The sequence below is a fragment of the Lutra lutra genome, chromosome 10 (assembly GCF_902655055.1).
Source record: "Lutra lutra chromosome 10, mLutLut1.2, whole genome shotgun sequence".
Classification (NCBI taxonomy): domain Eukaryota; kingdom Metazoa; phylum Chordata; class Mammalia; order Carnivora; family Mustelidae; genus Lutra; species Lutra lutra.
In genome coordinates this window covers 76,216,463-76,230,338 of record NC_062287.1, presented here as the reverse complement: position 1 = coordinate 76,230,338, position 13,876 = coordinate 76,216,463, and the positions used below count along the sequence as shown (strand labels likewise).

Below are 13,876 nucleotides of genomic sequence, written 5' to 3'. Positions count from 1 at the left end.
TTTTTTCTTTTATCTCCCTGAGTGTTTCTTTTCCTCTGTGAATATTTACTCTCCCTCTTGTGTTTGGTTTAGGAGTTACCCCCATTCTGCCCTCCAGATTCTCAATCTAGAGTTAGGACTTAAGATAATAGCTTAGAGTTATTTCTCTATGGTAATTGGATGTGGTTTATCAAATACTTTTTGTAGAGTTACATCATGTTCTTCCTCTGTCAGTACATGAAATAGAACCCCAGGAGAACTAATGAACTGTGGGGAGAGGTGGAAGCAGAGGAGGTCTCAACCGTCTTTCACGAAGAGGTGAGAATAAACCCAATCCCTAACTTCAAGTACAGTTACATGGGCCAAGCCCTGGTCTTAAGTAGAGCACTTAAGTCCACCTGACATTGTAGGTGCTAAACCTTGAGGTTGTCACTTCCTAAATAGGAGCCCTGCAAGATGATAGGCTTATGATTCTCTTTTTATTCATGGAAATTTTCAACTTTTATTTGAGATCAACTGTCATTTTCGTTTTATCTTTTCATAACGTGTCTATTATTGTCATGCTTTTGGAATAGAAAACAATACCTTCATATACCAAAACTTAATTCATGACCAATTTTTGTGCCTAAGGTACACAACACATGGATATTTTTGGAGTTTAACTTTCAGTAATGTAGAGAAGTAATAGGCAACATATAGAATAATGTACAGAGGATAAAACATTTAGATTTCCCAATGGAACCTCCATAGGAGAAGGGAATAATACCTTTTCCTCAATTTCACTCAAGCAATAAAAATCCTTGTTTAACAGCCTATATTACCTCAATGCATTCCTGACTGTTGATTAAAAGTGAGTTTTTGTTGTTGACTCAACCATTTGCTAACAATGATACCATGATAATCACAGAATTCCATCTTCTTCCAGAGGAAATCTCTCAGGGTTACCTGACTCAAGAAAAACTTGTAAGTTGTACATACGGATAAATGGCTTCTTTGACATTTCCGAAGATCTGTTTTCCAGTCATTATGATGGTCAACTGGGCTGTCAATTCTATTAGACAGCCTCCAGGGTCACACTAGTCAGAAGCAAGGATAAAAAGAAAAGGGAGCAATGAAAGATGGATTTTTGCCAACAAAAGAAATCTTAGACCCAAGATTACAATCTGAAGATTTTGACGGGAACAGATATTAAAGGGATACAGATATTAAGCTCAATAGTTTCAAACAGGATAACTAACCAGTTACAAGACAGCTGCAACACATTTGGATTGCTGGGTCTCATTCTTAGAACATCTTGAATCTTTCTGTTGGGGGTTAGGGGTAGGGGTTGTTATTTTCTCCATGTGATTTGGATGCAAGGCAGGTATGGAAACCATTGATGTGGTCTAGCTCTATGACCCATGGTGGAGCCTTCCTGCTGTACTTCTGGAACGCTATCGCTCATCCTTGGCAGGAAGCCTTCTGGAATAGAGAATTCACTTATTCCATTCCATAGCTCATATTTTATTCCTAAATAATAGGCACAAAATAACTCCTTGCCCAAAAGGAACTGGGACGTCTACCAGACGATAGGATGGTAAGACCAATACTCTCTATGGAGAGAGTTGGTGGCTTACACTTCTCTGGGATCCTGATAAAAATCTGAGTTACTGCTGGGCACACAACAAGTATTTAGTTAATACTGAGTTCCTGAAGCCACAAGCCTCTCAAGACAACTCTTACCTCTTCACTTCTCCACGCGTGAAACAAATATGTGTATTTTCCGGGATAGCCCACGAACTTCCCTTTAAAGAAAGCTACGTAGAAGCAGGACGAGTAAAAATTCACAAACTGAAACAGGAACATTTTCAAGGTAAGACTGCTCTCATATTCCTGATAAGTTCGAGGAATTTCTGTTAAGTAATAAAACACCAAGGTTAAATTATGCACTTTCTTGTTTCTCCCTCAATTCTGTATTGCCTGGGACAAGTCACATTATTAGTCATATTATTCTGAGAGCCTGTTGAAATAGGAGCCATTCTTGTCCTAACAGACCAATATTAAGTAACAATTTGTGCTCAGCTTTCTGTTAAGAGGCTTTGTATTAATCTAATCACTGGACAAGCCTAAGAAGCAGTTATTACTATACTTAGATGGATAAAATACTTTACCTGGAGTCACCCAGTCAGAATATGGAATTCAAACCCATATCAGACTGGAGAGGCTTATGCTTACCCTGGTACACTGTATGATATCCTGTAAACATAACAGATCTCTCTCTGTCTGTTGTCAATCAGGTTTAAATAAAGTAAAGGGCATCTGCAAGGACAGAGGATGATTTCCAAACTAAATTGTGTTTTCCTCTCATGAATTAATGCTTATATCAGTTTTGAAAAGAATGTCATACAATTGGTGGCAGTAATAATACACTTTCTCTCTCTCCTTTATTTAAAATGCAGGATCATGATCTAACATTTAGTGAATTCCAAAGACAAAAAAAAAAAAAATGTTAGATTCCCTTCACATCACAGATAAGCATGAGGAGATGTGAACGAGTCAGGGAGCATGTTTTTCTGAGCTGATGATCTCCCAGCAGCATGAGCTGATCTAGCCAAAGTGGTAACAGTTTCAATGATACTGAAATGGTAACAATATTATTCTAAAGATGCAGAGAATTCCTCCTTTTTAGAGAAATTATCTGCATTCTTTCAAAATCTCTAATGTGTATTTAAGTGATTTTTCTCACCGAAATCTCTGAGTTTTTAGATGCTTTGTTTTTAAGTGCTATATGCTAGATTTTTTTCTTTTATTAACAAAAAAAGCAGTAAAGCTGAGCGAGAACTACAAATCTGAAGATAGCCTTTAATGAAAGTTGTTTCCTAGAGCAAACTCTGGTGCTGAATGAGTAATGTGCTCTTCCTGGTACTGTTGGTTGCAGTGACGGTATACAGACTTGGAGGAGGGACCTGTGCACTCAGAGGAGAAGCTGATGCCTGGGACTGGGGTCTTGATCTCATTTCCAACTTGCCAGAGGCAAGGCAAGAAGCAACTGTGCTCCACACCCCTCTCCCTGACTAAATCTCCCACTTTGACTATGACTCCTTTACTGTCCCTCATGGCTATAGGAGAACTTTTAATAATTTAAAAGGAAAAGAGGGGCACCTGGGTGGCGCAGTCAGATGTGTCTGACTTGACTTTGGCTCAGGTCATATCAGGGTCGTGATCTCAAGCTCCATGTAGGGTTCACCCTGGGCATGGAGCCTGCTTACGATTCTCTCTCTCCCTCTCATTTTGCCCACCCCTACCACAGCATGCATGCACGCTCCTCTCTCTCTCTCTCAAAATTAATTAATCAGTTCATTAATGAAGGAAAATAATCCAGGGTCTAAGACCCACGACAACTGAAAAAAAAAGTATTACATTTTAGATATATTCAGGAGGAGCTGATTGTTTTGTTTTTCCCACAATGGTTTTCAAAAGCAAAACCCTTCCAAAAACAATATACATGAAATAAAAATTATCTGTGTCTTGAGAAAAGTGAGGCTTTTACTTAAAATTCAACTAGCCTGATCAAGGAAGGATTGAGACAAGAATACTCTGAAAGTTCTACTGAGTCCTAATTCTTCTTTTTAGTTCTTTTTCTTGCTTCCACCATAATGGGTCTAAATGTGGCTGTTAGGGAATTCTGATTACCAGCCTATGTGTCTACCTATAGAACAAAACTGCCTTAGGAGGTGCCTTTAAAAACTGCCTTTAAAAATGGCAGGTGTTGGTGAGTATGAGGAGCAAGGGGAACCCTCCTACACTGTTGGTGGGAATGCAAGCTGGTGCAGCCACTTTGGAAAAAGCATGGAGGTTCCTCAAAGAGTTGAAAATTGAGCTACTCTATGACCCAGCAATTGCATGACTGGGTATTTATCCCAAAGATACAAATGTAGTGATTTGAAGGGGCACGTGCACCCAATGTTTATAGCAGCAATGTCCTCAATAGCCAACCTATGGAAAGAGCCCAGATAACAAAGATGTGATATATATATAGATAGATAGATAGATATAGATAGATAGATAGATAGATAGATAGATATAATGGAATATTATGCAGCCATCAAAAACCTGAAGTCTTGCCATTTGCAATGATGTGAATGGAACTAGAGGGTATTATGCTAAGCGAAATAAGTCAATCAGAGAAAGACAATTATCATATAGTATCTCTGATATGAGGAATTGGAGAGGCAGGGCAGGGGGTCACGGTGGGCAGGGAGGGAAAAAAAATGAAACAAAATGGGACTGGGGAGGGAGACAAACCATAAGAGACTCTTAATCTCAGGAAACAAACTGAGGGTTGCTGGGGGGTCAGGGGGAGGGATAGGGTGGCTGGGTTATGGACATGGGGGAGAGTATATGCTATGGTGAGTGCTGTAAATTGTGTAAGACTGATGAATCACAGTCCTGTACCCTTGAAACAACTAATACCTTATATGTTAATTTAAAAAAAATGAACTCCCCAAGGGATGGTCCAAAACTGATGTATAGCGCTGGTAGAATATTTTTTCAGTGCCACACAAATGACCTGGCCAACTTACCCATTTTTGTAATCCATACAGATATCTTTTCATAAATGAAATTCAAGATCAAGATGACGATAAAGTTCAAGCAGGATCCACTGAGTGACGTGGCTATCTGGGGAGTGAGGAAACTTTTGACATGCTTAAAGGATGCTTCACTTTCCATAAAGCTAGCAAATGTAGCAAACACTGACAGGCGGTACACAATCACAGCTACCATACAGGCGATGACAAGGGCCATCTGGAAAAGGGAAATAAGGAATCAGTCACTCTGGTCTCTATCTCTGCCATGTGTACCCATCTGAAACATACTATTCTCTTCATCTCATTATGTTAAGGTCAGCCCCTCTGACTTGGGAAGCAGACCAAGCCAGTCCCTCTTACATAGATGGCAGGGAAAGAACACTGTTAAGGCAAAAGGTTTATAGAGAAGACAAGACCTGTGGTTGTAGCTGGGTGAGTCTAAAACAGATGAGTAGCCATTGCCCATTCATCATCTGTCAAGCATTGGAAAATTAGGCACAAGGCCAAATCCTGCCTGTGGCCTTACTCACTCTTATATGGTTTTTGAGTTATAAATGGCTTTTTGCTGCTTTTTTTAAGGTTATAGGAAAAAACAAAGAGGATTACATGCCCGAGACTGTCTGTGGCCCACAAAGCCTAAAATACATGTGGCCCCTCCACAGAAAACCGTTGCCAAACTCTGTCTGCCCCAGGTTGTGGTTAAACAGGTAGTGTGAAGACCAAGTACTTTCCCAAGAAGGACACATTTAGAGATCCTGTCTCATTTCCCCTCAGAATGTTGCCATTCGTGTTCTGATATGCCTGGTAGTTTAGATATTTATATAGATGCTACATAAATTTTAAACACTTCCCATATTGCAAAAACCCAAAGGTCTGGTGAAGCCTTTACCTTGATGATTGGAAAATCTGACTGTGAAAGTTGAGGGACTGAATCAAATGGAATGAGTACTAGAAATAAAAGAATAATCTTTCTGGAACCACACTCTAGATTATTTCTCAAGCAGTGCCCTGACTTGATTATTGCTCTATTATCAATAAAATACTATTTACACTATTACTTCTCCTCAGTGACTGTTATATCATCTAAGAAAACACACGTTTAAAAGAGAAAAACTGGGCGCCTGGGTGGCTCAGTGGGTTAAACCGTCTGCCTTCAGCTCAGGTCATGATCCCAGGGTCCTGGGATCGAGTCCCGCATCAGACAGCCCACTTCTCAGTCTCTCTCTGCCTACTTGTGATCTCTGTTCATCAAATAAATAAATAAAAGCTTAAAAAAAAATAAAAGAGAAAAACCAATACCTTTAACTAGAAATGTTAAAGATAAAAAATTATGGGATAATACGAACTATAAGGTTAAACTCTAGTCAACAACTGCTAATTATTTATTCTTCAACATGTTAAGCTCTGAGAGAGTTAACACTGCTTCTTTTCCTTAAAATTCAAGGCCAGCTGTGAGAGGACCCACATTTGGAAAGTGGAGGGTGGGAAATGAATTGTGGTGGTGGAGGAATCTGGTAGCTAAAAGGCATGGAAAAAAACCTGACTCCCTCACAATGGGACTCGCTAATTAAATTCTTCAAGTAGAAGTCATACTTTCTTCTATTTATTTCAGCAAGAAAATAAATTTTGAGTTTATGCTTTTTTTCTTTGCATTTTGTGTATATATTTTAAGTGGATATAAAGATAAATCAATGATTTTTTTTTAAGGAAACAAAAACCAAATAGTCTGCAAATGAATCTGTTACATGTGCTGGTTGCTGGGGGAGGGGAAGGGGCAGGCACTCAGATGAGGCACCGGTCTCTCCCCAAGCTCTTTTTACAAGATTCAGTTGTGGCACATCCATGTGGGTCACCCTTGAGTTTATATATGAGCTCTATTCAAAATAAAAAGACAGGGGAGGGGGAGGGGAGAGAGGGGCTCGAGAGCCATGGCAGATGAAACTACGGAGGTTATCCTAATAAGACTGCACATCAAGAGATGAGAGCAGGTTCCCAAACATGCTCACCCAAAATGTCACCGTAGCTCCTGATAAAAAGTACCATGGGAGACGACTCCACAGAGGCATGTATGGTTCCATCTCCTGCAATTTTGAAGAAATCACAGCAAAATTCAAAATCTACCCTCAACATTGGGACGCCAAGCAGTAGTCAAAACCACAAAACCCAGTTAGAGTAGAAACCTCCCCGAGTCCACGATAGCTCATGGGCAGCTACATTCTAGCCCTGGTTCCTTCCCTTCAGGTAGAGACCTTCAGGGCTCTCAGGTGAGATCGTTCACACATGATATGAGCCATGACGGATACACACTGTATCCTCAGGGTTGAATGAGAATGGTGTTCAGGGCCTGGGAGAGAGGAAATGACGTCAGAACCCAAGAGCTGCTGCTTAAGTGGACATGCTTTAATGATACTACAGCTTGCTTCTAATTGAATTGAATCAAATTGCACTGCTCTATAATTGCTACACATGATATTAAACAGGGCACCATCTTTATATTTACAGGATTGTGTTCTTCTGCACAGTTCAGGGGACCAGGCTTTTCTACCTTGATGTTCTTCTAAGCCATTAACAGAAGATATTCATTATATCAGCTGAAATTCTTTTTTTTTTTTTAATTTTTATTTTTTCAGCATAACAATATTCATTATTTTTGCACGACACCCAGTGCTCTATGCAATCCGTGCCCTCTACAATACCCACCACCTGGTGCCCCCAACCTCCCACCCCCCACCCCTTCAAAATTCTCAGATCGTTTTTCAGAGTCCATAGTCTCTCATGGTTCACCTCCCCTTCCAATTTCCCTCAACTCCCTTCTCCTCTCCATCTCCCCTTGTCCTCCATGCTATTTGTTATGCTCCACAAATAAGTGAAACCATATGATAATTGACTCTCTCTGTTTGACTTATTTCACTCAGCATAATCTCTTCCAGTCCCGTCCATGTTGCTACAAAACTTGGGTATTCATCCTTTCTTTTTTCTTTTTTTTTTTACAGCTTTATAAACATATATTTTTATCCCCAGGGGTACAGGTCTGCGAATCGCCAGGTTTACACACTTCACAACACTCACCATAGCACATACCCTCCCCAATATCCATAACCCCACCCCCTCTCCCAACTCCCTCCCCCCATCAACCCTCAGTTTGTTTTGTGAGATTAAGAGTCACTTATGGTTTGTCTCCCTCCCAATCCCATCTTGTTTCATTTACTCTTCTCCTACCCCCTCAACCCCCCATGTTGCATCTCCTCTCCCTCATATCAGGGAGATCATATGATAGTTGTCTTTCTCCGATTGACTTATTTCGCTAAGCATGATACCCTCTAGTTCCATCCACGTCGTCGCAAATGGCAAGATTTCATTTCTTTTGATGGCTGCATAGTATTCCATTGTGTATATATACCACATCTTCTTTATCCATTCGTCTGTAGATGGACATCTAGGTTCTTTCCATAGTTTGGCTATTGTAGACATTGCTGCTATAAACATTCGGGTGCACGTGCCCCTTCGGATCACTACGTTTGTATCTTTAGGGTAAATACCCAGCAGTGCAATTGCAGGGTCATAGGGTAGTTCTATTTTCAACATTTTGAGGAACCTCCATGCTGTTTTCCAGAGTGGTTGCACCAGCTTGCATTCCCACCAACAGTGTAGGAGGGTTCCCCTTTCTCCGCATCCTCGCTAGCATCTGTCATTTCCTGACTTGTTAATTTTAGCCATTCTGACTGGTGTGAGATGATATCTCATGGTGGTTTTGATTTGTATTTCCCTGATGCCGAGTGATATGGAGCACTTTTTCATGTGTCTGTTGGCCATCTGGATGTCTTCTTTGCAGAAATATCTGTTCATGTCCTCTGCCCATTTCTTGATTGGATTATTTGTTCTTTGGGTGTTGAGTTTGCTAAGTTCTTTATAGATTTTGGACACTAGCCCTTTATCTGATATGTCATTTGCAAATATCTTCTCCCATTCTGTCAGTTGTCTTTTGGTTTTGTTCACTGTTTCCTTTGCTGTGCAAAAGCTTTTGATCTTGATAAAATCCCAAAAGTTCATTTTTGCCCTTGCTTCCCTTGCCTTTGGTGATGTTCCTAGGAAGATGTTGCTGCGGCTGACGTCGAAGAGGTTGCTGCCTGTGTTCTCCTCGAGGATTTTGATGGATTCCTTTCTCACATTGAGATCCTTCATCCATTTTGAGTCTATTTTCATGTGTGGTGTAAGGAAATGATCCAATTTCATTTTTCTGCATGTGGCTGTCCAATTTTCCCAACACCATTTATTGAAGAGGCTGTCTTTTTTCCATTGGACACTCTTTCCTGCTTTGTCGAAGATGAGTTGACCATAGAGTTGAGGGTCCATTTCTGGGCTCTCTATTCTGTTCCATTGATCTATGTGTCTGTTTTTGTGCCAGTACCATGCTGTCTTGATGATGACAGCTTTGTAATAGAGCTTGAAGTCCGGAATTGTGATGCCACCAACTTTGGCTTTCTTTTTCAATATTCCTTTGGCTATTCGAGGTCTTTTCTGGTTCCATATAAATTTTAGGATGATTTGTTCCATTTCTTTGAAAAAAATGGATGGTACTTTGATAGGAATTGCATTAAATGTGTAGATTGCTTTAGGTAGCATAGACATTTTCACAATATTTATTCTTCCAATCCAGGAGCATGGAACATTTTTCCATTTCTTTGTGTCTTCCTCAATTTCTTTCATGAGTACTTTATAGTTTTCTGAGTATAGATTCTTAGTCTCTTTGGTTAGGTTTATTCCTAGGTATCTTATAGTTTTGGGTGCAATTGTAAATGGGATGGACTCTTTAATTTCTCTTTCTTCTGTGTTGTTGTTGGTGTAGAGAAATGCAACTGATTTCTGTGCATTGATTTTATATCCTGACACTTTACTGAATTCCTGTACAAGTTCTAGCAGTTTTGGAGTGGAGTCTTTTGGGTTTTCCACATATAGTATCATATCATCTGCAAAGAGTGATAGTTTGACTTCTTCTTTGCCAATTTGGATGCCTTTAATTTCCTTTTGTTGTCTGATTGCTGAGGCTAGGACTTCTAGTACTATGTTGAATAGTAGTGGTGATAACGGACATCCCTGCCGTGTTCCTGACCTTAGCGGAAAAGCTTTCAGTTTTTCTCCATTGAGAATGATATTTGCAGTGGGTTTTTCATAGATGGCTTTGATAATATTGAGGTATGTGCCGTCTATCCCTACACTTTGAAGAGTTTTGATCAGGAAGGGATGCTGTACTTTGTCAAATGCTTTTTCAGCATCTATGGAGAGTATCATATGGTTCTTGTTCTTTCTTTTATTAATGTGTTGTATCACATTGATTGATTTGCGGATGTTGAACCAACCTTGCAGCCCTGGAATAAATCCCACTTGGTCGTGGTGAATAATCCTTTTAATGTACTGTTGAATCCTATTAGCTAGTATTTTGGCGAGAATTTTTGCATCTGTGTTCATCAAGGATATTGGTCTGTAGTTCTCTTTTTTGTTGGGATCCTTGTCTGGTTTTGGGATCAAGGTGATGCTGGCCTCATAAAATGAGTTTGGAAGTTTTCCTTCTATTTCTATTTTTTGGAACAGTTTCAGGAGAATAGGAATTAGTTCTTCTTTAAATGTTTGGTAGAATTCCCCCAGGAAGCCGTCTGGCCCTGGGATTTTGTTTGTTTGGAGATTTTTGATGGCTGTTTCAATCTCCTTACTGGTTATGGGTCTGTTCAGGCTTTCTATTTCTTCCTGGTTCAGTTGTGGTAGTTTATATGTCTCTAGGAATGCATCCATTTCTTCCAGATTGTCAAATTTGTTGGCGTAGAGTTGCTCATAGTATGTTCTTATAATTGTCTGTATTTCTTTGGTGTTCGTTGTGATCTCTCCTCTTTCATTCATGATTTTATTTATTTGGGTCCTTTCTCTTTTCTTTTTGATAAGTCTGGCCAGGGGTATATCAATCTTATTAATTCTTTCAAAGAACCAGCTCCTAGTTTTGTTGATTTGTTCTATTGTTTTTTTGGTTTCTATTTCATTGATTTCTGCTCTGATCTTTATGATTTCTCTTCTCCTGCTGGGTTTAGGGTTTCTTTCTTGTTCTTTCTCCAGCTCCTTTAGGTGTAGGGTTAGGTTGTGTACCTGAGATCTTTCTTGTTTCTTGAGAAAGGCTTGTACCGCTATATATTTTCCTCTCAGGACTGCCTTTGTTGTGTCCCACAGATTCTGAACCGTTGTGTTTTCATTATCATTTGTTTCCATAAATTTTTTCAGTTCTTCTTTAATTTCCTGGTTGACCTATTCATTCTTTAGAAGGATGCTGTTTAGTCTCCATGTATTTGGGTTCTTTCCAAATTTCCTCTTGTGATTGAGTTCTAGCTTTAGAGCATTGTGGTCTGAAAATATGCAGGGAATGATCCCAATCTTTTGATACCGGTTGAGACTTGATTTAGGACCAAGAATGTGATCTATTCTGGAGAATATTCCATGTGCACTAGAGAAGAATGTGTATTCTGTTGCTTTGGGATGAAATGTTCTGAATATATCTGTGATGTCCATCTGGTCCAGTGTGTCATTTAAGGCCTTGATATCCTTGTTGATCCTTTGCTTGGATGATCTGTCCATTTCAGTGAGGGGAGTGTTAAAATCACCTACTATTATTGTATTCTTGTCGATGTGTTTCTTTGATTTTGTTATTAATTGGTTTATATAGTTGGCTGCTCCCACATTAGGGACATAGATATTTAAAATTGTTAGATCTTCTTGTTGGACAGTTCCTTTGAGTATGATATAGTGTCCTTCCTCATCTCTTATTATAGTCTTTGGCTTAAAATCTAATGGATCTGCTATAAGGATTGCCACTCCTGCTTTCTTCTGATGTCCATTAGCATGGTAAATTCTTTTCCACCCCCTCACTTTAAACCTGGAGGTGTCTTCGGGTTTAAGATGAGTTTCTTGTAGGCAACATATAGATGGGTTTTGTTTTTTTATCCATTCTGATACCCTGTGTCTTTTGATTGGGGCATTTAGCCCATTCACATTCAGGGTAAGTATTGAGAGATATGAATTTAGTGCCATCGTATTGCCTGTAAGGGGTCTGTTATTGTATATTGTCTCTGTTTCTTTCTGATCTACTACTTTTAGGGTCTCTCTTTGCTTAGAGGACCCCTTTCAATATTTCCTGTAGAGCTGGTTTGGTATTTGCAAATTCTTTCAGTTTTTGTTTGTCCTGGAAGCTTTTAATCTCTCCTTCTATTTTCAATGATAGCCTAGCTGGATATAGTATTCTTGGCTGCATGTTTTTCTCATTTAGTACTCTGAATATATCATGCCAGCTTTTTCTGGCCTGCCAGGTCTCTGTGGATAAGTCTGCTGCCAATCTAATATTTTTACCATTGTATGTTACAGACTTCTTTTCCCGGGCTGCCTTCAGGATCTTTTCTTTGTCACTAAGACTTGTAAATTTTACTATTAGGTGACGGGGTGTGGACCTATTCTTATTGATTTTGAGGGGGGGGTTCTCTGAACCTCCTGAATTTTGATGCTTGTTCCCTTTGCCATATTGGGGAAATTCTCTCCAATAATTCTCTCCAATATACCTTCTGCTCCCCTCTCTGTTTCCTCTTCTTCTGGAATCCCAATTATTCTAATGTTGTTTCATCTTATGGTGTCACTTATCTCTCAAATTCTCCCCTCGTGGTCCAGTAGCTGTTTGTCCCTCTTTTGCTCAGCTTCTTTATTCTCTGTCATTTGGTCTTCTATATCGCTAATTCTTTCTTCTGCCTCATTTATCCTAGCAGTGAGAGCCTCCATTTTTGATTGCACCTCATTTATAGCTTTTTTTTATTTCAACTTGGTTAGATTTTAGTTCTTTTATTTCTCCAGAAAGGGCTTTTATATCTCCCGAGAGGGTTGCTTTAATATCTTCCATGCCTTTTTCAAGCCCGGCTAGAACCTTGAGAATCGTCATTCTGAACTCTATATCTGACATATTACCAATGTCTGTATTGATTAGGTCCCTAGCCTTTGGTACTGCCTCTTGTTCTTTTTTTTGTTGTGAATTTTTCCGCCTTGTCATTTTGTCCAGATAAGAGTTTATGAAGGAGCAAGTAAAATACTAAAAGGGTGGCAACAACCCCAGGAAAATATGCTTTAACCAAATCAGAAGAGATCCCGAATTGTGAGGGGGGAGAAAGGGGATAAAAAGGGGTTCATAAAGAAAGAAAGAAAAAAAAAAAGAAAAAAAAAAGAAACTATTAAAAAAAAGAAAGCCGATAAAGAAAAAATATAAAAAGAGGAAAAAATATATATATATTAGATAAACTATTTAAAAAAACGTTAAAAAAAGAAAACGGTAAAAGTTAAAAAAAATTTAGCAGAAGAAGAGAAAAAGAAAAAAAATTGAAAAAGAGAAAAAAAAATTAAATTAACTGCAAGGCTAAAAAATCATGGGGAGAAAGCCATGAGTTCCGTGCTTTGCTTTCTTCTCCTCTGGAATTCCGCCGCTCTCCTTGGTAGGTGAACTTGGTCCTGGCTGGGTTTCCCGTTGATCTTCTGGGGGAGGGGCCTGTTGTAGTGATTCTCAAGCGTCTTTGCCCCAGACGGAGTTGCACCGCCCTTACCCGGGGCCACGCTGAGTAATCCGCTCGGGTTTGCTGGGTTTGCTTTCGGGAGCTTTTGTTCCCTGAGCGCTTTCCGTAGATTCCGGAGGACGGGAATAAAGATGGCGGCCTCCCGGTGTCCGGCCCGGAGGAGCCGAGAGCCCGGGGCCCCACTCCTCAGTGCGCCCTCAGAGAACACGCCCAATGACTCCCGCCACCCTGGCCTCCAGCCGCGCTCCGAGCTGACCGAGCCTGCGACCGGTTCAAGGCTACCCCGAGCTGAGAGTCACTCCTCGGCTCTGTCTCTGTAGCCGGCTTCCCCGTTCTAATACCGGTAAGCTCTGCAACACTCAGACACCCCCGATCCTTCTGCGACCCTGCGGGAGCTGAGGCCGCGCTGACCCCGCCTGGGCTTCACCCCAGTTAAGCCTCTGGAGCGATGTCCCTCAGCGGAACAGACTTTTAAAAGTCCTGATTTTGCTCCGTTGCTCCGCCGCTCGCTGGGAGCCGGCCCCTCCCCCCGCGGTCTATCTTCCCGTCGCTTTGGATTCACTTTTCCGCCAGTCCTACCTTGCAGAAAGTGGTTGATTTTCTGTTTCTGTAATTGCTGTTCTTCTTCTCTTCAATCTCCCGTTCGATTTGTAGGTGTTTGCAATCTTTAGATAAGCTATTTAGCTGATCTCCCGCTACCCGAAGTAGTCTCAGCCTGCTACTTCTCCGCCATCTTGACTCCTCCTC

General features: G+C 40.4%; 1 protein-coding gene across 5 annotated transcripts in view; it reads right to left on the bottom strand.

Moving 5' to 3' along the window:
• ANO5 (anoctamin 5) overlaps positions 1–13,876 on the bottom strand; it is a 106,336-nt gene that overhangs the window by 17,875 nt on the left and 74,585 nt on the right. For all 5 annotated transcript variants that reach the window (XM_047692444.1, XM_047692440.1, XM_047692441.1 and 2 more), the window contains 4 exons: positions 6,554–6,628; positions 4,542–4,764; positions 1,702–1,871; positions 958–1,055 (listed from right to left, as the gene is read on the bottom strand). In XM_047692444.1, the coding sequence (XP_047548400.1) occupies positions 958–1,055; positions 1,702–1,871; positions 4,542–4,764; positions 6,554–6,628 (566 nt within the window). The remainder of the gene's footprint in view (positions 1–957; positions 1,056–1,701; positions 1,872–4,541; positions 4,765–6,553; positions 6,629–13,876) is intronic.